Source organism: Pleurodeles waltl, chromosome 5 (assembly GCF_031143425.1).
Source record: "Pleurodeles waltl isolate 20211129_DDA chromosome 5, aPleWal1.hap1.20221129, whole genome shotgun sequence".
Taxonomy (NCBI): Eukaryota; Metazoa; Chordata; class Amphibia; order Caudata; family Salamandridae; genus Pleurodeles; species Pleurodeles waltl.
In genome coordinates this window covers 1,716,242,989-1,716,270,635 of record NC_090444.1, presented here as the reverse complement: position 1 = coordinate 1,716,270,635, position 27,647 = coordinate 1,716,242,989, and the positions used below count along the sequence as shown (strand labels likewise).

Sequence of the window (27,647 nt, the reverse complement as noted above, 5' to 3'; positions counted from 1 at the left end):
TTGCAAACCTCAAAATTTGGCTAAAAAAACACATGTTCCTCACATTTCTGTGGCAGAAAGTTCTGGACTCTGAGAGGAGCCACAAATTTCCTTCCACCCAGCGTTCCCCCACGTCTCCCGATAAAAATGATACCTCACTTGTGTGGGTAGGCCTAGCGCCCGCGACAGGATATGCCCCAAAACCCAACGTGGACATATCACAGAAAACAGAGCTGTTTTTAGCAAAGTGACTACCTGTAGATTTTGGCCTCTAGCTCAGCCGCCACCTAGGGAAACCTACCAAACCTGTGCATTTCTGAAAACTAGAGACCCAGGGGAATCCAAGGAGGGGTGATTTGTGTGGCTCGGACCAGGTTCGGTTACCCAGAATCCTTTGCAAACCTCAAAATTTGGCTAAAAAAACACATGTTCCTCACATTTCTGTGGCAGAAAGTTCTGGAATCTGACAGGAGCCACAAATTTCCTTCCACCCAGCGTTCCCCCACGTCTCCCGATAAAAATGAGACCTCACTTGTGTGGGTAGGCCTAGCGCCCGCGACAGGATATGCCCCAAAACACAACGTGGACACATCACAGAAAACAGAGCTGTTTTTAGCAAAGTGACTACCTGTAGATTTTGGCCTCTAGCTCAGCCGCCACCTAGGGAAACCTACCAAACCTGTGCATTTCTGAAAACTAGAGACCTAGGGGAATCCAAGGAGGGGTGACTTGCGGGGCTCGGACCAGGTTCTGTTACCCAGAATCCTTTGCAAACCTCAAAATTTGGCTAATAAAAATAAAAGGTTCCTCACATTTCTGTGGCAGAAAGTTCTGGAATCTGAGAGGAGCCACAAATTTCCATCCACCCAGCGTTCCCCCACGTCTCCCGATAAAAATGATACCTCACTTGTGTGGGTAGGCCTAGCGCCCGCGACAGGATATGCCCCAAAACACAACGTGGACATATCACAGAAAACAGAGCTGTTTTTAGCAAAGTGACTACCTGTAGATTTTGGCCTCTAGCTCAGCCGCCACCTAGGGAAACCTACCAAACCTATGCATTTCTGAAAACTAGAGACCTAGGGGAATCCATGGAGGGGTGACTTGTGTGGCTCGGACCAGGTTCTGTTACCCAGAATCCTTTGCAAACCTCAAAATTTGGCTAAAAAAACACATGTTCCTCACATTTCTGTGGCAGAAAGTTCTGGAATCTGAGAGGAGCCACAAATTTCCTTCCACCCAGCGTTCCCCCCACGTCTCCCGATAAAAATGATACCTCACTTGTGTGGGTAGGCCTAGCGCCCGTGACAGGATATGCCCCAAAACACAACGTGGACATATCACAGAAAAACAGAGCTGTTTTTAGCAAAGTGACTACCTGTAGATTTTGGCCTCTAGCTCAGCCGCCACCTAGGGAAACCTACCAAACCTATGCATTTCTGAAAACTAGAGACCTAGGGGAATCCAAGGAGGGGTGACTTGTGTGGCTCGGACCAGGTTCTGTTACCCAGAATCCTTTGCAAACCTCAAAATTTGGCTAAAAAAACACATGTTCCTCACATTTCTGTGGCAGAAAGTTCTGGAATCAGGGAGGAGCCACAAATTTCCTTCCACCCAGCGTTCCCCCACGTCTCCCGATAAAAATGATACCTCACTTGTGTGGGTAGGCCTAGCGCCCGCGACAGGATATGCCCCAAAACACAACGTGGACATATCACAGAAAACAGAGCTGTTTTTAGCAAAGTGACTACCTGTAGATTTTGGCCTCTAGCTCAGCCGCCACCTATGGAAACCTACCAAACCTATGCATTTCTGAAAACTAGAGACCTAGGGGAATCCAAGGAGGGGTGACTTCTGTGGCTCGGACCAGGTTCTGTTACCCACAATCCTTTGCAAACCTCAAAATTTGGCTAAAGAAACACATGTTCCTCACATTTCTGTGGCAGAAAGTTCTGGAATCTGAGAGGAGCCACAAATTTCCTTCCACCCAGCGTTCCCCCACGTCTCCCGATAAAAATTATACCTCACTTGTGTGGGTAGGCCTAGCGCCCGCGACAGGATATGCCCCAAAACACAACGTGGACACATCACAGAAAACAGAGCTGTTTTTAGCAAAGTGACTACCTGTAGATTTTGGCCTCTAGCTCAGCCGCCACCTAGGGAAACCTACCAAACCTGTGCATTTCTGAAAACTAGAGACCTAGGGGAATCCAAGGAGGGGTGACTTGTGTGGCTCGGACCAGGTTCTGTTACCCAGAATCCTTTGCAAACCTCATAATTTGGCTAAAAAAACACATGTTCCTCACATTTCTGTGGCAGAAAGTTCTGGAATCTGAGAGGAGACACAAATTTCCTTCCACCCAGCGTTCCCCCACGTCTCCCGATAAAAATGATACCTCACTTGTGTGGGTAGGCCTAGCGCCCGCGACAGAATATGCCCCAAAACACAACGTGGACATATCACAGAAAACAGAGCTGTTTTTAGCAAAGTGACTACCTGTAGATTTTGGCCTCTAGCTCAGCCGCCACCTAGGGAAACCTACCAAACCTATGCATTTCTGAAAACTAGAGACCTAGGGGAATCCAAGGAGGGGTGACTTGTGTGGCTCGGACCAGGTTCTGTTACCCAGAATCCTTTGCAAACCTCAAAATTTGGCTAAAAAAACACATGTTCCTCACATTTCTGTGGCAGAAAGTTCTGGAATCTGAGAGGAGCCACAAATTTCCTTCCACCCAGCGTTCCCCCCACGTCTCCCGATAAAAATGATACCTCACTTGTGTGGGTAGGCCTAGCGCCCGCGACAGGATATGCCCCAAAACACAACGTGGACATATCACAGAAAACAGAGCTGTTTTTAGCAAAGTGACTACCTGTAGATTTTGGCCTCTAGCTCAGCCGCCACCTAGGGAAACCTACGAAACCTATGCATTTCTGAAAACTAGAGACCTAGGGGAATCCAAGGAGGGGTGACTTGTGTGGCTCGGACCAGGTTCTGTTACCCAGAATCCTTTGCAAACCTCAAAATTTGGCTAAAAAAACATATGTTCCTCACATTTCTGTGGCAGAAAGTTCTGGAATCTGAGAGGAGCCACAAATTTCCTTCCACCCAGCGTTCCCCCATGTCTCCCGATAAAAATGATACCTCACTTGTGTGGGTAGGCCTAGCGCCCGCGACAGGATATGCCCCAAAACACAACGTGGACATATCACAGAAAACAGAGCTGTTTTTAGCAAAGTGACTACCTGTAGATTTTGGCCTCTAGCTCAGCCGCCACCTAGGGAAACCTACCAAACCTGTGCATTTCTGAAAACTAGAGACCTAGGGGAATCCAAGGAGGGGTGACTTGTGTGGCTCGGACCAGGTTCTGTTACCCAGAATCCTTTGCAAACCTCAAAATTTGGCTAAAAAACACATGTTCCTCACATTTCTGTGGCAGAAAGTTCTGGAATCTGAGAGGAGACACAAATTTCCTTCCACCCAGCGTTCCCCCACGTCTCCCGATAAAAATTATACCTCACTTGTGTGGGTAGGCCTAGCGCCCGCGACAGGATATGCCCCAAAACACAACGTGGACATATCACAGAAAACAGAGCTGTTTTTAGCAAAGTGACTACCTGTAGATTTTGGCCTCTAGCTCAGCCGCCACCTAGGGAAACCTACCAACCCTATGCATTTCTGAAAACTAGAGACCTAGGGGAATCCAAGGAGGGGTGACTTGTGTGGCTCGGACCAGGTTCTGTTACCCAGAATCCTTTGCAAACCTCAAAATTTGGCTAAAAAAACACATGTTCCTCACATTTCTGTGGCAGAAAGTTCTGGAATCTGAGAGGAGCCACAAATTTCCTTCCACCCAGCGTTCCCCCCACGTCTCCCGATAAAAATGATACCTCACTTGTGTGGGTAGGCCTAGCGCCCGCGACAGGATATGCCCCAAAACACAACGTGGACATATCACAGAAAACAGAGCTGTTTTTAGCAAAGTGACTACCTGTAGATTTTGGCCTCTAGCTCAGCCGCCACCTAGGGAAACCTACCAAACCTATGCATTTCTGAAAACTAGAGACCTAGGGGAATCCAAGGAGGGGTGACTTGTGTGGCTCGGACCAGGTTCTGTTACCCAGAATCCTTTGCAAACCTCAAAATTTGGCTAAAAAAACACATGTTCCTCACATTTCTGTGGCAGAAAGTTCTGGAATCTGAGAGGAGCCACAAATTTCCTTCCACCCAGCGTTCCCCCAAGTCTCCCGATAAAAATGATACCTCACTTGTGTGGGTAGGCCTAGCGCCGGCGACAGGAAACACCCCAAAGCGCAACGTGGACACATCCTAAATTTTGGAAAAAAACAAAGGTGTTTTTTGCGAAGTGCCTACCTGTAGATTTTGGCCTCTAGCTCAGCCGGCACCTAGGGAAACCTACCAAACCTGTGCATTTCTGAAAACTAGAGACCTAGGGGAATCCAAGGAGGGCTGACCTGCGGGGCTCGGACCAGGTTCTCTTACCCAGAATCCTTTGCAAACCTCAAAATTTGGCTAAAAATACACATGTTACTCACATTTCTGTGGCAGAAAGTTCTGGAATCTGAGAGGAGCCACAAATTTCCTTCTACCCAGCGTTCCCCCAAGCCTCCCGATAAAAATGATACCTCACTTGTGTGGGTAGGCCTAGCGCCCACGAAAGGAAAGGGCCCAAAACACAACGTGGACACATCACATTTTTTTATAAAAAGCAGTGCCTACCTGTGGATTTTGGCCTGTAGCTCAGCCGACACCTGAGGAAACCTAGCAAACCAGTGCATTTTTGAAAACTAGAAACCCAGGGGAATCCAAGATGGGGTGACTTGCGGGGCTCTGACCAGGTTATGTTACCCAGAATCCTTTGCAAACATCAAAATTTGGCCCAAAAACACTTTTTCCTCTCATTTCGGTGACAGAAAGTTCTGGAATCTGAGAGGAGCCACAAATTTCCTTCCACCCAGCGTTCCCCTAAGTCTCTCGATAAAAATGGTACATCACTTCTGTGGGTAGGCCTAGCGCCCACAAAAGGAAATGGCCCAAAACACAACGTGGACACAACATATTTTTTCACAGAAAACAGAGGTGTTTTTTGCAAGGTGCCTACCTGTGGTGTTTGGCCTGTAGCTCAGCCGGCCCCAGGGGGGGGGGGCAGAAAAGCCCTAAAATAAATTTGCCCCCCCAACCCCCACCCTCCCCCGCCGGGTGCGACCCTTGCCTACGGGGTCGCTCCCCCTGCGTGACATTGGCGCCAAAAAACAAATGCCCGGTGCCTAGTGGTTTCTCCCCCCTTGTGGGCAGGTTGACCTAAACTCAGCCAATCTACCCCCAAGGGGGGCAGAAATGGCCTAAATACAATTTGTCCCCCAGGGGAGCGACTTTTGCCTGATGGGTCGCTCCCCATCTCTAAAAAAAAAAAACAACGAAAGAAAAAAAAGAAAAATTCCCCTGGCGCCTAGAGGTTTCTGCCCCCCCCCCCGGGGGCAGATCGGCCTTATAATAGGCCGATCTGCCCCCCGGGGGGGCAGAAATGGCCTAAAATAAATTTGCCCCCCCAACACCCACCCCCCCCCGGGAGCGACCCTTGCCTACGGGGTCGCTCCCCCTGCGTGACATTGGCGCCAAAAAACAAATCCCCGGTGCCTAGTGGTTTCTGCCCCCTTGGGGGCAGATTGACCTAAAATTGGCCAATCTGCCCCCAGGGGGGCAGAAATGGTCTAAATACAATTTGCCCCCCCAGGGGAGCGACCCTTGCCTGATGGGTCGCTCCCCATCTCTAAAAAAAGAAACAACAAAAAAAAAAAATCACAAAAAAAATTGCCCTGGCGCCTAGAGTGTTCTGCCCCCCCCCCGGGGGCAGTTCGGCCTAATAATAGGCCGATCTGTCCCCCGGGGGGGCAGAAATGGCCTAAAATAAATTTGCCCCCCCAACCCCCTCCCCCCCCGGGAGCGACCCTTGCCTACGGGGTCGCTCCCCCTGCGTGACATTGGCGCCAAAAAACAAATCCCCGGTGCCTAGTGGTTTCTGCCCCCTTGGGGGCAGATTGACCTAAAATTGGCCAATCTGCCCCCAGGGGGGCAGAAATGGTCTAAATACAATTTGCCCCTCCAGGGGAGCGACCCTTGCCTGATGGGTCGCTCCCCATCTCTAAAAAAAGAAACAACAAAAAAAAAAAACACAAAAAAAAAATTGCCCTGGCGCCTAGAGTGTTCTGCCCACCCCCCGGGGGCAGTTCGGCCTAATAATAGGCCGATCTGTCCCCCGGGGGGGCAGAAATGGCCTAAAATAAATTTGCCCCCACAACCCCCCCCCCCCCCCCCGGGAGCGACCCTTGTCTACGGGGTCGCTCCCCCTGCGTGACATTGGCGCCAAAAAACAAATCCCCGGTGCCTAGTGGTTTCTGCCCCCTTGGGGGCAGATTGACCTAAAATTGACCAATCTGCCCCCAGGGGGGCAGAAATGGTCTAAATACAATTTGCCCCCCCAGGGGAGCGACCCTTGCCTGATGGGTCGCTCCCCATCTTTAAAAAAAGAAACAACAAAAAAAAAAAACACACAAAAAAAATTGCCCTGGCGCCTAGAGTGTTCTGCCCCCCCCCCGGGGGCAGTTCGGCCTAATAATAGGCCGATCTGTCCCCCGGGGGGGCAGAAATGGCCTAAAATAAATTTGCCCCCCCAACCCCCACCCCCCCCCACCCCCCGGCAGCGACCCTTGCCTACGGGGTCGCTCCCCCTGCGTGACATTGGCGCCAAAAAACAAATCCCCGGTGCCTAGTGGTTTCTGCCCCCTTGGGGGCAGATTGACCTAAAATCGGCTAATCTGCCCCCAGGGGGGCAGAAATGGTCTAAATACAATTTGCCCCCCAGGGGAGCGACCCTTGCCTGATGGGTCGCTCCCCATCTCTAAAAAAAAGAAAGAACAAAAAAAAAAAACACACAAAAAAAATTTGCCCTGGCGCCTAGAGGTTTCTTCCCCCCCTGGGGGCAGATCGGCCTAATAATAGGCCGATCTGCCCCCAGGGGGGGCAGAAATGGCCTAAAATAAATTGCCCTCCCCCCCAGGGAGCGACCCTTGCCTAAGTGGTCGCTCCCTTTGCGTGAAATTCACGCAAAGAAAAAACTCCCTGGTGTCTAGTGGTTTCTACCCCCCTTGGGGGCAGATTGGCCTCATCAAAATAGGCCAATCTGCCCCCAAGGGGGGCAGAAATGGGCAAAATATAATTTTCCCCCAAGGGGAGCGACCCTTGCCTAAGGGGTCGCTCCCCACCAAAAAAAAAAAAAAAATGAAAAAAAAAAAAAAAAAATGGTCCCTGGTGCCTAGAGGTTTCTGCCCCCAGGGGGGGCAGAAAAGGCCTTCCCGAAAATATGCCCCCCTGGGAGCGACCCTTGCCCAAGGGGTCGCTCCCTTTTGTCAATTTCAATGAAAAAAAAAAAAATCCCTGGTGTCTAGTGGGGTTTCAAAAGCCGGATTGCAAGCAATCCGGCTTTTGAAACCCTCGGAGGGACTTCAAAGGGAAGGAAATACTTTTCCTTCCCTTTGAAGCCCCTCCGGGCCTCCCAAGTGATTGAAAAAGAAATTCTTTTGCATTTCTTTTTCAATCGCGCTGGAAGCAGAGCTTCCAGCGCGACGAGGGAGGCCCCTGTGACACATCAGCGCGCGCGGGCGCGCTGACGTCACAGGGGGGGGGTTGGGGGGGTCGGGGGTGGAAGGGGAAGGTCTTCCCCTTCCATCCCCGACTTGAGGGGGGAAGGGGGGTGCACGGGGGGCGCGCTAGCGCGCCCCCAAGTTCCCCTGTGCCATGGACGAGATGATCTCGTCCAAGGCACAGGGGAACTGTAGCCTTGGACGAGATCATCTCGTCCAAGGCACAGAAGAGGTTAACTAATGTTTTGCTATTCACAAACTACGAGTCTTGTTTTACGTGTAGGATTTTTACGACTGCAGAGACTGCCCTATCTTTTCATGGGCTGAGATGTCCACAGTCTTAAAAATACGACACCTTAAACTACACTCGTAGTTTGCGAGTAGCAAAAAAAAATGTAAACTTACACCAAAAGTGTAAGTTTGCCTTTCTGAACAAGGCCCTAAGGGCCAGATTTAAAAGGCCCTAGCACCACCAAAAGCATCACTTTTTTGTGACGCTCCAGTGGAGCTGTGCAGTGTGCCACATTTACATGGTGGCGCTAGGCCATTTTTTGTGCCTTAATGGCAACTTGTTAGGGTTGAGCGCGCAGGTGCTCTAGCCTGCTGTAATCTCTTTGTGGGCTTTTAACCACTCCCACCACATGCCCTTCAGTTTGGTTGGTTCATGGGCTTGCCTTTTAGAAATCGTTTGATTTCATGTGTGAAAGGCATGCATACGTCATGCCTTTTCCAGTGTTTAGCCCACCTTGAGCGCACCGGTAAAGTACTGAAAACATAAGAGGCTCCATGTTTTCAGCACGGCTTCTGGGCTATTCTGTTTATTTCCTACGCAGCACGATCTCGCTGGGCAGTAGCCGAGCGCGTTACATGACATCGACCCTGTTACATGGATAATTGCATAACTGCCGATAGGTTTGACTGTGAGTGAACTTCTGTTTTCTTTTGTGTCTCTCCTTCGCCCTGGCACTTTAAATTGGCTCGTTTTTTCATACTTTGTGAAGGCTCTAGTTGCGTCAGGAAAATGTGCTGTTTACAGTGTATGGGCTGTGATTGACGTCAAACGTTCTGTGCAAGGATGTGTGTGTTTGTCCTCTAATGTCCATGCGATGTTGTACTCTTTGCATTGTGCGTGAATTATTAGAAAAAAACGAGCAGACTGATAACGTATCTTAATGGCATTGTTAATCACTACAGCCTTATTGAAAGCCGTGTTAAGTACTGTGGAAGCTGAATTTTAGTTTGTGCATATTGTATGTCCCACACAGTGTTTTACGCCTAAAATGCAGTTGCACTGTAATCAAGTGTGACACATCATCTCTGCCAATATACTTCACCGCCATATATTTATTATTTATTTCGCTTAGAGAGGGTATGACTTTGAACCAGAGACTGGCTGTCTGTGCAAGTCAGAGCTCAAAATGTAAAAATATTGGTTATAAATCCAACTAATGTAACCACCCAGTAATGCTTTTACACTGTGTGTACGTCTGGAATGCAGAATATGAGGGATCACTTTGTTTCAGTGCCTTAAATTAATTCCCATCCTAACTCAACTGCCCTAAACTACAATATTATGGAAACAGTTATAAAAGCTGCGTTTCTCAAATGAATGTCCATTTTAAAGCCTGCTAGAACATATGTTTTTGTTGTTTGATACTGATGTGGACATGGGCAAACCATCTGTAATTGGGTCTTAATACCTTTGGCATAGTCATTGTTTCTTCATGGCAAGTTGGCCACGCAGTTTGTTTTTCCATATAAATAGCCATTTAAGCCCCCAGTTGCATGATCACTATTTACCCATGAGGCATGGCAACCAGCTATATTGCCTTCTACAGAGGACCTGTAATTTGTTGTCAGCTGTGGGTGTTAGTGAAGTGGGCTGATGTTGGTAAGGGAACAACATAATACTCCAATGATGGAGGTGAAGGATGTGAAACAGCAACCTATAGAATCAAGAGGCTCACTGGAAATACATGTGGTGAGTGGGAACGTGTATGGCCAGTGATGTAGCGCAGTTCGGAGGGCTGCAGACAATTATGTTGTAGAGTACTTTTTAGGTCGAGCATAGCAGCGCACAAGCATTGCTTTTCTTAAGTGTTGGTATATATCTGGGCTTTTAACCACGCCCACTGCATGGGCTTGCCTTTCAAAAATCCTTTTTTTTAGTTGGTAAATGCTTTACGTCTGTCCGTCCTTGGGGCGGTTTGATTACCACCTTGGACATCAACCCTTTTACATGGCTAATTGCATTTTTGCCAATACGTTTGACTGCGATTGAACTTCTTTTTCCTTTTGTGTGTCTCTTTCCCGTTCATGGTGTGGCACATTAAATTGGCTCGCTCATATGAAACTGTATTACTTTTCATTTTCAATTTCTGTGGCAAGAAAAGTCCGGTTAGGAGTTTACAACGCTAATGGCTCTAACTCAAGCATGTGCGAGACCCATGCAAATAATTTTTCTATGTGTGCTACAGAATATAGCACACACAGAAAGAGCAAAAGGCCATGGATGATTGTTTATGTGCAGGAAGGTGTCTCTTCCTGCACATTAACAATCATTTAAAAATAACAATGTGGCATTTCTATGTGTGCTGCACTATGCAGCACACATAGGAGTGCCAAATCACCATTGTAGATTGTTTATGTGCAGGAAGGGACTCCCACCAACGCAGACAGCCTTGCACTATGGTGCAAGGATGCCAGCGTTGGAGCTGGCAGCTAAATTTTCAGTAAATGTGGCACACCCCGGTGCTTCTAAAGTGGTGCAGCGCTGCAAATTTTGGTGCAGCATTGCGCTGCGCCACCTTTTAGTAAATCTGGCCCAAAGCGTCTATAAGAAAAGTGTGTACAGATCCCACTGGCTGATTTTAGAGGTCAATGGGCTGAGGATCTCTCTGGCCATCCAGCCCTGGAAGCAGACGGCTATTCCTAAACCTAACAAGAAATTCCCCAGGTTCCTCATAGCAAGTCCATCCCTGATTAATGCCCATAGATGAGAAATCTTGTTTTGTATGTGTTGAGTACATTTAATATATTCTGTTATAAATTATAAATGCTTATATTAAATTCTCAAATTGTATTTTTGGAATTCATTATTTTATTTTTCATTTGTTATATAATACTACACACAGGTTGTGCCACTAGGAAGGGTATTGCATAGGGGTTCAAATGTGCAGCAAAGTTATCAGCAGATTCTGTGGTTGGAAGCAAGTTGTTGTAGGTTTACACTAGCTTGTGAAAGGAGCAAGTGTGCAAGTTTCCCAAGTTGTCATATAGTTTCAGTTAGAATCTAATATTCTCCCAGATGGACAGCTCCAATGTACCACCTGACAGATGGTTGGAAGGTGGTGAAGCCCTTGTGAAGAAAGCCATGAAATTCAGTATACAGGTCAGTGGGTTGGCAGATAACATAGGTTGGTGAAGCATAATCTCCAAAGGGTCTTGGTGGGATGCCAAAAAACAATGACTGATAAAGGTTATTGGGTTTTTAATCTCTTGTAGAACAAGATGAGTCTACTTTTAGGTTTTAGTGTGTGGTGGGTGTTCCAGAGAGAAGAACCCTGCCCATGAAGAGATGTGCCTCTAATTGTTTTAAATCTCCTTATATGCAGGATACGTGGTTTGGGTAGCCGATATTTTGTAACTAGGTAGACCATGGAAGGGGGAAGAGAGATGCTGAAACTTAGTGATATTTTGTGTTTGTCTTTCACCCTGAAAATGTGGAAATTTTAATGAAAACTAATGGGAATAAATGCTTTCCATACTTTTCACTTCAAATCTTCTACTTTAAAAAATGCTAATGTTGGGATGCAGGGTCACAGGCAGAGTAACGTTCATGAATAGTGGTCCAGTAGGTGCAAAAATAGATATCTCAAGTGTTAGATCACTTCAGTAGAATAATCTGTTTTGAATATGTATTTTTTGCAAGGAGGAGGTTAGAACAGGATGGTTACACGCTAATTTGCCAAAGGACTCAGTCCAATCCTAATTTTTCTGAGATCACACAAACAAGCTCCACGGAGAAGGATAAATGCAGTCCTTGCTGTGTGCAGAACTATAGTTTTTTAAAAGCACAATTGGCAGATAAAAGAAAGACTGTGGTAGGCACAGGAGGCACTACCATTCAAGTAAAAACTTAGGACCTGATTTAGAGTTCAGTGGATGGGATACTTTGTCACAAATGTGGCATGACGGAATCTGTTAATTTCGAACACAGAAACAAAGAACGTTTTGAAGGCTGAAGGTTGGTGGGTGTGGGTAGAAGCATAGACCCTCCTCACCCAACACCTACAGCAGTACAGGGAAACAGAAAATAGTTTTCTGACCTAACACACTCACCACAATTGTACCTCTTCACCACGACCAGTGATCCCACTGACACTTTCCTCCTGAAATATCAGCTATTTTCTCCCCAAGATGAGGGAAAACTGTATAGAAAACTACCTGGTATGATTGGGTCAGTTCAATTCAGGCTGCCTTCATAAAGCACATAGCTACCTGACTTTGGCCTCCCAGCGATTGTTGCAACAATCTTTCTGGAGTACCTGCATAGAGCTATATAGCTCGAGTTCCAGCTTAAAAAAAGGTGAGTTTTTAGAAGTTTTCTGAAGCCAACTTCTGACTGCTGACTTCTAAGGAAAGTGGGGAGGGTGCTCCACAGCTTGGGAGCAAGATACTCAAAGGAGCAACCACCACTTCTCATTCTCTTAATCTTGGACACCGAAATAAGCCCTTGACTGCTTGATTGAAGAGACCTCCCTGATACATAGGAGGTAAGTAAGTTCCAGATGATAAGCAGGCCTTTCCCATGGAAGGCCTGTTGTGCGATGGAGAGAGCCTTAAAATAATTCTCTTATGAACTGGAAGCAAGAAGGGCTGGTAAGGCTGGTCTGAGTCATTGTTGTTTAAGTATTTTATGAAGGACTCAGGTTGCTGTATTCTGGACCACTTGGAGTCTTTTTATCACATAGTTTGGACTGCCTAAGTAGAGGGAATTCACACAAACTAGACATGATTTTATAAGACCCTGCACCACTATCCTCTTAGTGGATTGTGGTAACATGTAAGAACATTATGAGGTATCTAAGAATGACAAAGCAATCTCCTGCAAGTTTTCTGGCCTTCGTTTCCATCATGAGCTCATCATCTATCCTGAATCCTAGATTTTTTACTGCTTGAGCAGGCTTAGGTAATTCTCAAAGATGTTGTGCCAATGCCAGTTCCATCCACCTTGACCTATTCTTTCTGATAATAAGTACCTCACTTTTGTTGCTGTTAAGTTTCAGGCTGTTTGAAGACATCCAGTCTGTGACCGCCTTCAGGCATTCATTGAGTTGACTTGAGATTCGGTTGACATCAGGAGTAACAGCCATGATGATTTGATTGTCGACAGCCTAAGGCAAGTTCATATGACTGTATGATTTCTGCTATACGGTGTATGTATAAATATAAAAGTATAGAGCTCAAAGGTGAGCCCTGTGGAACTCCACATTGTAAAGGACGGGTAGTTGAAAAAAAGTGAGTCTTCACACTCCTGGAGGCTCCTGTTTCCCAGGACGGCTTCCAACCAATTAATAGCATCCCCTGGGATTCCAACCTCCTTCATCCTCTGGATGAGGGTAGGATGTGACACAGTGTCGAAGGCCGTTCTGAGATTTAACATTATCATTGCTGCTGAGCCCACCTTGATCTAAGATTGAATGGAGATCGTTGGTTGCTACCAGTAAAGCGGTCTCTGTGCTACAGCCTGATCTAAAACCTGTTTGGGTGGGGTGGAGAACATCATGACTTTCCAGAAAACTACATAGATGGTTATTGACATGCTTTTCTATTAGTATGCTCCCTAATGGGAGCAGGGATATAGGTCTGTAGCTATCTGCCAGAAGGGGATTCTCTGTAGATTTTTTAGGAGTGGCTTTACTATTGCATGTTTTCGTGCTTGGGGAATCTGACCACTTTCCAAGGAATGGTTAAGAATGTCCATAAGGATGGGCAAGAGGACTTTGACACCTAGACCTAAAATATCAGGAGGGGCCGGATCCAAAGGAGATCTTGATTTGATTAATTTTAAATTAGACTCCATGGTTTTGTGTTTCAGTGTGGGACAAGCTGATAGGATGGAACCTGACCACTGCCTAGCCAGTGCAATAGCATTATGTGAGGCGGATAGCAGAAGAAGGCTCAAAATTTTGCTAGCTTTGTCAAGGAAAAAGTTGACAAGCAAGTTGCAGTGCTCAGTTGATGGTGGATGACCTTTGGAGCAAGAGGGAAGAGTCATGAGGCCCTTACCTACTTTAAATAGGCCCTCGGATGAGTTGGAGGTATTCTCTTCTTTTTCCTCAAAGTGGGCAATTCTGGCCTGTCTTATGGCTTATTTGTAGTTTTTTTTATAGCTATTCTAGAACAGTGTTCACTGTTGTCATTGTATTCTTTTCTCCATCCTTTCTCCTTCTTTTTTGCTTCTCTTTTTAAAAGTCAGCTCTGGAGTATACCAAGGGGCCGTATCTTTTGTCTGACTTGGTTTAGCAAGTATTCAGGGGTTTAGGGGCTCTAAAGTGTTATTAGGCCATCTCTGAAATGTGTTGTATCTTTCCGCTGTGTCATCATTTAGAGTGAAAACTGATTCAGTGAGAGCTTCCATCCATTACCTTACAGAAAGCTTGGACCATGAGCGTCTAGGTTGTTGAGAGGGGTGCTGCTTGGCTGATGTTTCGGGAGCTGCAAGCTAAAAGGGGACTAAGTGATGGTTGGACATTAGAATGGGGATTGCATCATTTAATCTGTTGGTCGATCATTAAAAATCTGTACGAACAGGGTCTAGTAAATGCCCTTGATTGTGTGTAGGAGTCTTTATAATTTGGCATAGTTGTGGTGCTTCTAGATCTTGGATAAGCACCTTTGCATTATCACATATTTTATGCTCAAAATGCATGTTAAAATCACCCAAAAGAGTGAAATTTGCTTTTTGGAGCCTCCATTCAGCCCCTAAATTGGGTAGGACTGTAGCAATTTGGGAGGCCGACACAGGGGTATGATAACTTACAATGCCTGAGAAGGTAAAGGTCGGGGCAAACTCCAGCGATAACTGAAGGCTCTCAGAGCCCTGCATGTCTGTGAGTGTAACGTTGGCAGTGCACTCCTTCTTAAACATTATAGCCACCCTTTCTCCTCTTCCATCCTCCCTATTCCCTACTTGCTATTGAGTAGAAAGTGACGCACCCGCTGAGCGCATCTGAGCCACGGTAAGCCTTGAGTACCAGACCGGACAAAAGCTGAAACAACTAGACTTCACTCCAAAGTGGCAGTTCTTTCCCAAATAATGGCAACCAGGAAGTGGATGTAGGTAGCACTGAACACGGCCACAATTAAAAAGGAAAAAACAGCCCTTGCCCTCCCTTCATGGGTTCTCTTTGCACTTATTTTCCATTCTTGTGGTAAAACAAGTAATTGGTGGATTTAAGTGTAGGAATCCTGGCCCACTGGCTTACCTGCCCTCCAAATTGGCCATAGTGTGAGAATGATACTATGTAGTGCACTAAGACAAGCTGTAATATTTTGTGTTGCTCATAGAATATAATGGTACCCAGAGTGTTCTCAATATATTTTTCCTTTTTCTTTCAAATCCTCTTCCATTCTCCTTGTCTCCTCTGTCCACTGACTCCTGATTTTTTGTGTCCCATGAATCCACCTCATTCTCTCCTTTTCTTTTCTTGTCCTTTTCTCCTTTGCTTGGTTCTGATGTTTTTCTTTTCTCTTCTTATCCACATAATTCTGTCTCAGTTTTCTTGAATTTACCCCTTTCTTCACCTTCCTCTCTCCTGTTATCTCTTTTTAACTCAATTTCTGTAATTTGCTTATTTAGGGCACACTGTGTTCTTATTTACCCTGACCTCTTCTCAATTTCTCTGCTTCTCTACATTATTTCTTCACCCATTTCTGCCAGCCTTGCCCTTACCAAACCTTTGTTCTTTCGCTTTCTTTGTCTCATCTTCTCTTCATGTATCACTATTTCTCTACCTATTGAATTAGATTTGTCCAAGTTGGTAATCTAGTGTCCCGGTGTTCTAGGTCTTTGATGACTGCCATTCAGTCTATGTCTCTCTGTAGGTTTTTCCTGATTACCTTGATTGCTTATATCATTTGAGAGTTTTTGTGCTTGATTTGGCTTTTTCCTGTCTCTTGGGTGATGGCTGCTATTCCCATCCTGTTTTGGTATTTTTATTCTTTGTGACACCTGCTTCTGCATGCACTTGTTTATTTCTGATCCCACTTGTGGACAAGGTGACATGAGAAGGAAATCATCCTTAACATCCTCCAATCAAGAAAGAGCTCAAAGTAAGGAAGTCAGTGTCACGTGGACTCTCATTATCTTAATGAGGCTGCTGGATTCGGGTGGCAGCATCACCTGAATTGTGGGGAACTGAGTCTAATCCCATACCATGTGGCAACTGTCGGCCTAATCCGTTTCCGGCCAAGTAGCAGGACCTCATCTCTGCCCCAGAGCAGGGATGATTTGTGGCAACCGGGCACATGACATTATGACTTCTCAGGGCAATTGTGCTATATCAGATCTTATCCTTTTCTCTCAGTTACATTAGTCTCACACATGTGAATACAAGCACAGGCAGAAAATGGTTCAATAAGACTCACTGAATTAGCTTCATCTTAGATTAAATGGCATGAATTGCAATAATTAGAATGATGAAACTTGCTAAAGCAAAATGGTGACAAGAAAAGTGAAACACAGGAAAAGTCCCACCATACTCTCACCATGCATGTAATATATGCAATCCTACCTAAGCTATGTTAGAGCACAGCATGATGAGCCCTAATTAACCCTTCAGTACCTCCCGGGAAGACATCATCCCCCAAACCTGAGCAAGGAAGCCTGTGTCTATAGAGACACCATCTCCATGTAGGCCATGGAACCAGTAGTCTCAGCAAACAGCTTGAACAAAGTCAATCAGCATACGATCATGGTCATCTGGCTGGAATCTCCCTCTAATGTGCATGGGACAGAGAAGTGTTTTCATAATAAAACAGCTGATGTTCTAAGAAAATGTCCCCACGTAAGGATGTGTGTGTTTCTGTGAACATTGAAGATGCCATGTACCACTTGTGCCAGTTATCAATCAATCAGGGGATTTGTATAGCGCGGCTAATCACCTGTGAGTGTCTCAAGGTGCTGGGGGAAGGAAGAGGGTGGGGGGGAGGAAGGATCAGTTGAAGAGCCAGGTCTTGAGGTCCTTCCTGAACTGAGACAGGGTGGGGGATTGCTGATGTGGATGGGGAGGGTGTTCCAGGTCTTGGCGGTGATGTGGGAGAAGGATCTTCCTCCAGCTGTGGTTTTCTGGATGCAGGGGTCCTTGGCGAAGGCCTGGTGGGCGGAGCGGAGTTGTCTGGTGGGAGTATAGAAGGTGAGTCTGTGGTTGAGGTAGGCTGGTACGGCTTCGTGTATGGGCTTGTAGGCGTGGGTCAGGAGCTTAAAGGTGATTCTCTTGTCGATTGGCAACCAGTGTAGGTCTCTTAGGAGGGCAGAGGTGTGGCTGTATTGTGGGGCGTTCATGATGAGCCGGGTGGAGGCATTCTGGAAGCGCTGTAGTCTTCTCCGGGTCTTGGCGGTGGTTGTGTCGGCATAGAGAGCATTGCCGTAGTCGAGTAGGCTGCTTACAAGAGACTGGGTGACTGTCCTTCTGGTTTCGGTGGGGATCCATTTGTAGATTTTCGGAGCATGCGCAGGGTGTGGAAGCAGCCCGATGAGACATCACTCACCTGTCGGTCCATTGAGAGCGGAGAGTCTAAGATGACGCTGAGGTTGCGGGTGTGGTCGGTGGGGGAGGGGGTATTTCCAAGTGCGTAGGGCCACCAGGAATCATTCCAGGCGGAGGGAGTGGAGCTAAGTGTGAGCACTTCTGTTTTGTCCGAGTTCAGTTTGAAGCAACTATCTTTTATCCAGGCGGCGACTGCTTTCATTTCTTCGTGGAAATTGTTTCTAGCAGTGGTCGGGTTGTTGGTGAGTGAGACTATCAGTTGGGTGTCGTCATCATAGGGAACGATGTTGAGTGCATGGCCTTTGACGATGGCGGATAGTGGGGTCATGTAGAGGTTGAGGAGGGTGGGACTCAGCGAGGATCCTTGGGAATGCTGCAGTTGATCTTGATGGCTTCCGAGAGAAAGGGGGAAGTCGGACCCTCTGTGTTCTGCCGGTGAAGAACAAGGAGATCTATTGCAGTGCTGAATCTTGGATGCTGGCGTCGTGGAGGCGGGTGAGTAGTGTGTCGTGAGAGACTGTGTCAAAGGCGGCAGACAGATCCAGGAGGATGAGGGTGACGGTTTTGCCTCAGTCAAGGAGGGTGCGTATGTCGTCTGTGGTGGCGAGGAGGGCGGTCTTGGGGCTATGGTTGCTTCTGAATACTGACTAAGAGGGGTCCAGGATGTTGTTGGTTTCCAGGAAGGCGGTGAGTTGTTTGTTGTGTGCCTTCTCAATGACTTTGGCCGGAAAGGGGAGCAGGGAGATGGGCCAATAGTTCTTTAGGTCTGTCGGGTCGGCAGTGGGTTTCTTCAATAGTGGGTTGATCTTGGCGTGTTTCCCACTCTCAGGGAAGGTGGCAGATTTGATGGTATGCCAGAGTTTGGGTGCAATGATGTTGCTGGCTCTGTTGAAGATGTGGTGAGGGGAGGGGTTGGTGGGAGCTTCTGAGTGGATGGTTGCCATGATGTAGCAGGTTCTGTGTCGGTGATGATGTTCCAGCAGAGGAGGGTGGAGGGGTGGTGATGCTTTGGTCGATGGGCTGGTGGTAAGAGTCAGTGGGCACCCTGGGTGGTGAAGCTGTCGTAAATGTCTGCGACCTTGCAATGGAAGTAGTTGGTGAGGTTTTCGCAGAGTTCTCTAACAGGGGGATGTCGGTGGAGTTGGGGTTGGTGAACTCTTTGATGACTGAAAAAATGTCCTTGATGTTGTGGGCATTTTTATTGATGCGTTGTTGCAGGGCGAGTCACTTGGTGGTCCTAATGAGCTGGAGGTGATGTTTGACGGCGTTCTTGAAGTTTTCGTGACTTTCTGGGGTCTTGTCGGCTCGCCACTTCCTCTCTAGACGTCTGCAGACCTGTTTTGATTCTTTGAGCGTGGGGGTGAACCAGTTTGCTTTCTTGGTTGTGCTTATGTGGTGGGGCGTCATAAGGGGGTCAAGAGTGTTGGCGCAGTCGGTGATCCATGCGTGAAGATTGAGTGCGGCGGTGTTGACTTCGTTGTTGGCTTAGGTGGGTGTTGCGTTGAGGCTGGTGGTGAGCTTGGCTTCAGTGACTTTGTTCCAATTTGGACAGTTGGACAGAGTCGTGTCGACCGATGGGTTTGTTGAAGGTGAAATTAATGCAGTGGTGGTCGGTCCATTGGAGTTTGGTGGTGTGGCTGACAGAGACGTGGTTGCTGTCAGAGAAAATGGGGTCCAGAATGTGACCGGCCGAGTGGGTGGTTGTGGTGACGAGTTGCTTGAGTCCGAGGTTGGCGAGGTTTTCGATCAGGGTAGTGGAGTTGTTGTTTTGGTTTTCCAGGTGGAAGTTGAGGTCCCCCAGTACGATGTAGTCATTGGATGTAAGGGCGTGGGAGGAGGCTAGGTCGGTGATGGTGTCGCAGAATGGGGGGGGACTGGCGGCCTGTAGATGAGGGTGCCCCGCAGAGTGGTGTTAGGGTTGGTTCCAATCTAGAAGTGGAGGAGTTCCATGTTGGTTGCGGAGTCTTCGTGCTGATGGATAGGCATAGGGACTCTTTGTGGACGATGGCGATGCCTCCCCCAGGGTGGTTCCTGCAGTCTCTGCGGATGATCTTTTAACCATCTGGGATGGCAATGGCGATGTCAGGAGCCGACGAGAGTTTAAGCCATATTTCTGTGAGGAAGGCAACGTGCGGGGATGTGGTGTCGATTAGGTTACAGAGTTCGATGGCGTGCCTGTGGATGGAGCGAGTGTTGATCAGGATGCATCTGAGGCTGTATGTGAGTCCTCTGGGGTGGGCTTGAGTGACAGAGGCTGGTGAATCTGCAGTGGCGACAGGTGAAGGGTCCCTGGGTGTTGCTTGGAGCTCCCTTCTTGCAGTTGTTGTTGTGTCCTAGATTGAGTGTAATGAGTGCTGCTGTAGTGTAGTGGTGGCGGGTGGGAGGTCCAGGGGTCCTGGCTCATGTCGCAGCTGGGTCACAGACATGCGCAGACGGGCTTGTCTTTGGCGCGCCAGCGGCACGGCTGCACACCGGCTGCCATTAAATAGGGAGGGGGGAGGAGCGGACAGCTGGGAGGTGGGAGCTGGAAACTGCACAAAAAAAGGGGGCAGGGCTGCAGGGGCAGCAGCGGCGGGGGAGAGAGACAGGGGGGCAAGAGCGGAGAGAGAGAGAACGGAGTGAGGGGAGAAAGCGAGGGAGAGATTAAGTGTGAAGAACAAAGGACTCAAAAGCAACACCAAAGGAAACAGAACAGAAAGGAACAGCACACAGAGTAAAAAAGAAGAAAAACGAGAAAAAAGAGAGAAAATGAGGCAGAGGGAAGCCTAGCAAAAGAGCAGAGCTCTCCCACTAGGCACCAGGGATGAGGCACAGGCAGAAGCCTCTGGGTGGAGGAGGGCCTTGAACTCCTGACAGAGGTCAGGGTTCAGAAGAATGAAGGGCTCTACTTGCCGGTGGAGCTACAGGGAGGCAGAGCAGGTCACTGACTAGGTCAGTGATGTTGCTTCTCCTATCGCGCATCGTCCTCCATTAAGTGGGGGGGGGGGAGAGAACAGCTGGGAGGCGGGAGCGGGAAACTACATGAAAAAAAGTGGGCGGGCCAAAGGGGCAGCAGCGGTGGGGATAGAGCATGCAAGAGAGGAGGGGGCGGGCCAAAGGGGCAGCAGCGGCGTGGGGGAGAGACGGGGGCGAGAGTGGAGAGAGAGAGCGGAGTGAGGGGAGAAAGCGAGGGAGAGAGTAAGTGCGAAGAGCAAAGAACACAAAAGGAACACCAAAGGAAACATAACAGAAAGGAACAGCACATAGAGTAAAAAAGAGGCAAAAAGAGAAAAAAGAGGGAAAAAGAGGCAGAGGGCAGCCTAGCAAAAGAGCAGAGCTCTCCCACTAGGCACCAGGGATGAGGTGTAGCCAGAAGCCCTGCGGGTGGAGGAGGGCCTCGAACTCCTGACAGAGGTCAGGGTTCAGAGGAATGCAGGGCTCTACTTGCCGGTGGAGCTACGGGAATGCAGAGCATGTCAATGACTAGGTCAGTGATGTTGCTCCTATCTTACCCTATCTCACTGCTGCCTTGAGGAAAGCACAAAGTGAAAAGAATGTCCTGCTAAGGAATGTGATGCTTTCCTAGGCTAAAGAACAACTAGGTAATGAAAATACTTCACCACGAATGTGGCCAATTCTAAAATAATAAAAATAAAGCAGTATAAAATGTAACCAGGTTAAAGGGCACAAGCAGCAGGCCTAGATGCTAAAACAACGTGCCCAAAGACAGAGCTAAAATGGCTATTCAAAATCAGTAAGGCCTGGTAATAGTTGTGGAATACTGGATTTATGTGGGGATGTGGGTGTCTTTTCAATAGCTAAACTGAAGTGGTCTAGGTGTGCTGGAATTTGTGCTGAATAAATGATAAGGAAATATAACCTGGAGTATGGTCTTTGCTTTCTTACCAGTTTAAAGAAAGCCTTGATTTTTACAGGACATTTTTTTAGAGGGAAAAGTTTAACTTTGTTTAAATATGTGGTTCAATGTGATGCTATTAATATTGGGTTTGACCAATGACTTTGTGTTTCACCACTGCGCATATTAGTTGCTCAATGTTCACCAGTAGCACATTGTATGTTTTGTTCAGTTTAGCCGCCTATTGGCTTTGACATTGCATTAGCCATTACATTCTGTATTCTGCCTATTGGCTTTGACATGCTGTATTCAGTTTAGCCGCCTATTGGCTTTGACATTGCATTAGCCATTACATTCTGTATTCTGCCTATTGGCTTTGACATGCTGTATTCAATTCAGCTGCCTATTGGCTTTGACATGATATTAGACATTGCATTTTGTATTCAGCTCAGCTGCCTATTGGCTTTGACATGATATTAGACATTGCATTTTGTATTCAGTTCAGCTGCCTATTGGCTTTGACATGATATTAGACATTACATTTTGTATTCAGGTCAGCTGCCTATTGGCTTTGACATGATATTAGACCTTGCATTTTGTATTCAGCTCAGCTGCCTATTGGCTTTGACATGACATTTGATATTGCATTTGATATTTAGGTTAGCTGCCTATTGCCTTTAACGTGGAGTTAGACATTGCAGTTGAGAATCCAAGCTGTATTTTTCCAAGCTGTGTTTTTCCACAAGATGAACCAAGCTGTTTTCTTCTCACACTAGACTAGACCTGATAAGAGAGAGTACATTTGGTGTTTACCTTTCTGCTCAAGCTTGGGAAGAGGAGCAGTCTAGGAGATCTGGCCAGTCTCCAAAGGCTTGCGTAGTTTTCCCGAGTCTGAGAGGAGGGGGCACGCTTTTGTAACGGATGACACTGGCTTCAGAGAATTAGATCGAATCTGCCTGACTTCAGACTGGAACTTGGTGCCAGTTGCCAGTCTCCCGTGTGGGTAGATAATCTCTTTCTCGCAGTTGACCGGAGTCATCAACTTGCAGACCCCAGAAAGATGAAGCTGTAAACAGTTTCTCACACGGTGAAGTATTTGTTTTGCTTTGCATTCAATATCTTATAAATATAACCTGCTGTGTACATTGCAACTGTGATATATTTTGTTTTCATTGAACGTGTGCTTGAAATCTATTAATTCGTCTCTCACGAACTTGTGGGTGGGGAAGAATTAACAACAATAAAAGTCTTCTTTGAACTCAGAAGTGCATTCTTGATATGTTCTGTAAGCTCTGATTACGAGATAAGAAGGAAAGCAGAACATTCACAGGTACTGGACGCGTTCATTCAGGAAGGGTTTACCAGCCTAAATTAAGAGAACAACCATTGTTCCTCCCAAATAATTTTATGACTGTACTGACCAAGCCTTAGACTTGTAAACTTTTGGCTTTCACATTACCAGACTGGACACGGCCTCCCAGCTTCACCTAATATTTTAAAACAGCTTCTCTAGGAACCTCAAAGTCTGAAGGTAAAGTCTACATCAAATAGATATTCTTTTTACCCGATGTGTTTGCAAACAGAGTGCTTTGTTATTAAACAATTTCAGGTTAGATGAAAAATCTTTTTTGTTTGCTTTCTGTCTAATCCATGGTACTTTAGAATAGTTGAATGTGTATATGTTAGACTTGACAGCCTTAGATTGGTCTTCCCCCAGCTCTTGCCTTTCTTCTCCAATTTTGTAAACTCATTTTTGCTGGTAGTAGGACTTTACCACTGCAAAAACAATGCCAACATTCTTGGGATCTCTCCCATAAACATGGTGATATTGGCTTATACAGAATTTCCATTTTTAATGTACTCATATGTCCCTAGTAAAGTGCACGGCCTGTGCCCAGGGCCTGTATATTGAATGCTACTAGTGGGCCTGCAGCACTCCTTGTGCCACCCAATTAAGTAGCCCTTTGACCATGGCTTAGGCCTGCCATTGCAGACTCTGTCTGTGCAGTTTACACTGCCATTGTGACCTGGCAAAATTAAACTATTGCCAGGCCCAAACCTTCCTTTTTTATACATATAAATAACCCCTAAACTAGGCCCTGGACAACACAGAGGGCAGGATCTAAGGTATTTAAAAGACAAGACATGCACTTTTAAGTTTTAGATGTCCTGGTATTGAAAAACTCTCAAAGTTTTTTTTCACGACTGCAAGGCCTAGCTCTCCCATAGAATGACATTGGGATTACGCTATTACTTTTTATGAGCCTATTTTCAAAGTCGGAAGAAATAAACCCTTCAAGTCTGGTGTCTATGAAATCATAATTTAAAAGCCAAACTTATCGAAAAGTCGGATTTCAAATTGCAATTATGAAAATGGCAATTTTAGAAAGTTTGCATTTTCTTTCTTTAGCCTTTTGGTGGCTGTAGCCTGTATCTGATCACATGGCTGGGTGTAGCTAGCAGTTGAACTTTGTGTATTGCTCCATGATAACCACACACAATGGGAGCTTAGGTGTGTTTCAATGGGCCATCTCTGGCAGGGTGGGATGGAGGAGCTGGGCACAGTCTCACACCTAAATAGGCTGTATCTTGTCCACACACAAAGGGCACAATGACCCCTGTAACTGAGTCTGGAGTCAGCGCAGGAAGGGAGGACCACTATGCACTTTAAAGGCATGTCTAAGAACTCTCCCACTCTTCAAAGGCACCACCGGGTATAAGTACTGGACCTCAGACATCACCAAGACCGTACACTTCAGACCTGTGGTCACTATTCCATGAAGACCGACTGCTGTGCTGTGGAATGACTGATGCTCTGCCTGAGTGCTACTCTGCAGGACTCCAGCTTTGCGGTGCTGACCTGTGGGCCTGCTGCCCTCCTGCCTGAGTGAGAAAGACTGGACCTGTATCACTGGATCCTGGATGCCAGAGTGACTCCAAGGCTAGTTGGCCAATCGGAGCAACCCCAGCTTTGGGCACTTAGAAGTGGGCCTAAGGTTCTTGCCAGTGGATCTGACACATCTTCTCTTCTAAGCGACTCATCCCCAAGCAGAACCAACGCACATCCTCTGCTGAGTGGTGCATCCCTGTGCAGAACGGATGCATCGCCTCTGCTGAGTGAATTGGACGAGTTACAAAAGACTCGCATCTCCATTGCAACCCACAATGTGGGACCGACCTTTCAGCTTGGGAACTTCAGCCTTTTCCTGGCTTAAGCTCCTCGCATCCCTCGAAACTCTGCATTGCAGCTTCACTGCTCATTGGAACTAACACAGCACTTTGGCTGTGCCTTGCATCTTCATCAGTGGAGTTCGCATTACAAGCCCCATCAAAAGAATCCTCAATGTCGATGCATCAGGACCTCTCACCACAGCCTCTCCACATCTCGGAACTGATGCTCTGTCTCAGTTCCGCTATGCATTTTTGACCCTGATCCACCAACACTCTGTAACCTGGAATTAAGGTACTTTGTTCAGTGGGCCTAACTGGGTCCCTGTAGCTGTCCTGAACATGTGACTTTATCCCTGTCTGGCGCCACCAGATATCCCCAATAGCTCTTTTTTCTTTTTGACACTATTTTTCACTATCAGCTTTAAAAAGCAATACCCCCGGTTCTACTGATTGGGTTTACTGTTGTTTTGGTCTTGTTATTTATTAAAGTCCGTTCCATTTTTTAAATCTGGTGGATGACTTCTCCACGGTGTTTTCACTGATTCCCAGTTTGACGTGTTGCACAAATACTTAAAATATTTCCTCTAAGTTAAGCCTGACTGCTCTTTGCCGAGGTACCAGAGGGTGAGCACAAGTTAATTTAGGGTTTGCCTACCTCTTACCCTAACTAGGATTATGGTTGCTGCTAGACCAGGGCTCAGACCTCAGTCAACCAATAACCCAATTTCTAACAATATGTAATTCGTGGTACATAACAATGGGTGCTAAATCGCACGTGTTTCCAAACTTTTTTTGTGTTTTTAACTTCTTGTTTAATTAAGGAAATCTAAGGATTTAGAAGAATTGAATCCATATTTGGCATCCAAGAATTGGATAGAAAGAATCTATCTTTGACATCCAAGATTTCTTGATGTCCGATTTGTATGTGGTGATCCTTTCTTTTTTTTTGTTCTTGCGTTTGGCCCATGTTTGAGCCGCTTAATTATAATGTATATTTTTTAAAATATAAATGTTTGTACATTTTCACGCCGGGGTCTAATACTGGTGAGAGAGAGGTCATGGCATTGTTAGATGTAGAGAATAAAGCAAATGTACGAAGGTTGAAGACAGCTAACAACTTGGTAAAAGTTCTGCCATTGCATTGTTATTGAAAAATGAAAGAAATCACAGTCCAAAAACAACTTACATTTTAAAGAGGTATTTTGAGCACATCTAATAAATGGTGAATTTGGGCGAGTGTCAGGGCTGGGAACACCGACAAAGGTAAGATTTGTGGGTGTACACAATCATTTTTCAGCCCTGTTTAAGTGGCCACTCTGGACACACCCTTAAACCTACTCCTCTAAAGACAGGAAGAAGGGTCTTTCCAAGGAGTTGATTGGTATATACACTTCCAGTATCTATATATGGTGCGGAAAACAAGTTTCCAGCTAGAGAAAAACAATAAGAAAAGTTACTACAACCACAGAATATTTGCATTATGGACAACACGAAGGAGTGAGTGCATGGTACAAGCAGACATCTGGATTCACTTTAATCCTATTGAAATATGTGATGATGTTTTTGAATTTCCCCGATCATGGGTTAAAATATGAGATTTCTGACTTTCAAAAATATTTGTGAGTCAGTCTCTTAGTTTGGAAGTACAATATAATTCCTGTCACTGGGATTCAGGTATACATAAGAGCATTTAAACACTACTTACCAGAAATGCCTTGGGCTCCCCCGCTGCATGTTGCTGTAAGGTTTTCAATGGTGCCGTTAGCGCAGCATTTGAATATATCTACCGTGCGATCGTCACACTCGATGTTAGCATTAACCTCCACTGTAAGTTGCTGAACAACAAGTTCTTTACTCTGTATGTATAAATAAAGGTCATCATCCAGTGAGCAAGCGTAGCTTCCTGTGGACGAATTGAAAGTAATTAAAAAACAAAACTGCCACAAATAACGTGTTAATTTGTGTGACTTTACATAACCATTACCTCAGTCAATACACTTCACCATTCATCATTTATATGTTTTATACTTGATTGCTAGGAAAACTTTACTGCTTGAATGCCTATGTTTCTGTATCTCTCCTGCCAATCACCATCAACTCCATCTTCAGCTAAGGCGCATACTGGCTCAGCAGGGATTTCTTTGAACCTGGAGAAGGTGGGGGATGGGATCAGGAGACCCCTAGTGGTGAAAGGTATGTGCAGTGACATCACTGTGGCTCAGGATGTTGGTTGCTGATTTGCTCCTTTCTGAGGGAGCCGGGGACGTTTGGAACTGCCTACCATTGGGAGGCGGAGCAAGTAGACATTCTACCACTATGGTGTGGATAAAAATGTTTTTGTACCCAAGACTAATAATCAGATGTTGCAAACCATAAGCTGTTGCAGGGCTTGGCTTTCCATTGTAAAAGAAGTATCACTTTGTTGGACCTTTATCACCCAGGCTAGCACTTTGTTGGTGAGCCACAGACAGAATCATGTAGAGTACTTCTCAGGAAGTCCGTGACACAAGCACCCTCAACTGAAAAAATTGGTCTGAGTGTGCCAATGATGAGCAGCTTGCCAAATGGACACTGTTCCAGATGTTTTCACCATAGACTCATGACAATGACGTGCTTACACTCATATAGAGCAAACACCTCTGAAAAAAAACACCAGTCTTACCACTTGACTTTTCTTGTCTTCTGTGGTACCTGTGAAATTTTGCCAGTCACGTGTCACTTCCCTGAAACCCCACACCTACAACTAGCAGGGCTGCAGATGGTAATAACCCATGTGATTTATCAGGAATGATAACTGTCTAGCCTGGGCCAGCCTATGAAGACATTTCCATCCAACCCCACCACATAGAATCAACTCTCTTCGATCCTTGTCTACTATCAGGAACTATTCAGTTTTAAATTCCCTCTGACACTTCCAGCCTCTGCTGAGCTGCACTGGACACATACCTGCTAGACCTAGGTGCAGCACTGACAAATCCCATTGCAGGCCCTTCCCTGACATTGTTTATGTAACCTGTAACCTACTTTGAATGGCATACACTGATAGAAAGAACATAACAAATCTCTCTCCAGAATATCTGTCCAGGCCTGCTCTCTTTGTCTGCATGCCAATTGGGCGATCTATCAATTTCACTGGCCCTGAATTGTCTTCCTTTCACACTCCCTCTTTTCTGTTTTTGGAACAATTTTTATTGAGGTGTTTCTTTTTCCTGTGAATGTACTGGTTACA

At 46.4% G+C, this 27,647-nt stretch overlaps 1 protein-coding gene across 5 annotated transcripts in view; it reads right to left on the bottom strand.

The window, feature by feature from the left end:
* The window catches only part of LOC138296696 (adhesion G protein-coupled receptor F5-like), a 1,100,568-nt gene that overhangs the window by 573,121 nt on the left and 499,800 nt on the right, over positions 1-27,647 (bottom strand). For all 5 annotated transcript variants that reach the window (XM_069236068.1, XM_069236070.1, XM_069236069.1 and 2 more), the window contains one exon: positions 26,124-26,321. In XM_069236068.1, the coding sequence (XP_069092169.1) occupies positions 26,124-26,321 (198 nt within the window). The remainder of the gene's footprint in view (positions 1-26,123; positions 26,322-27,647) is intronic.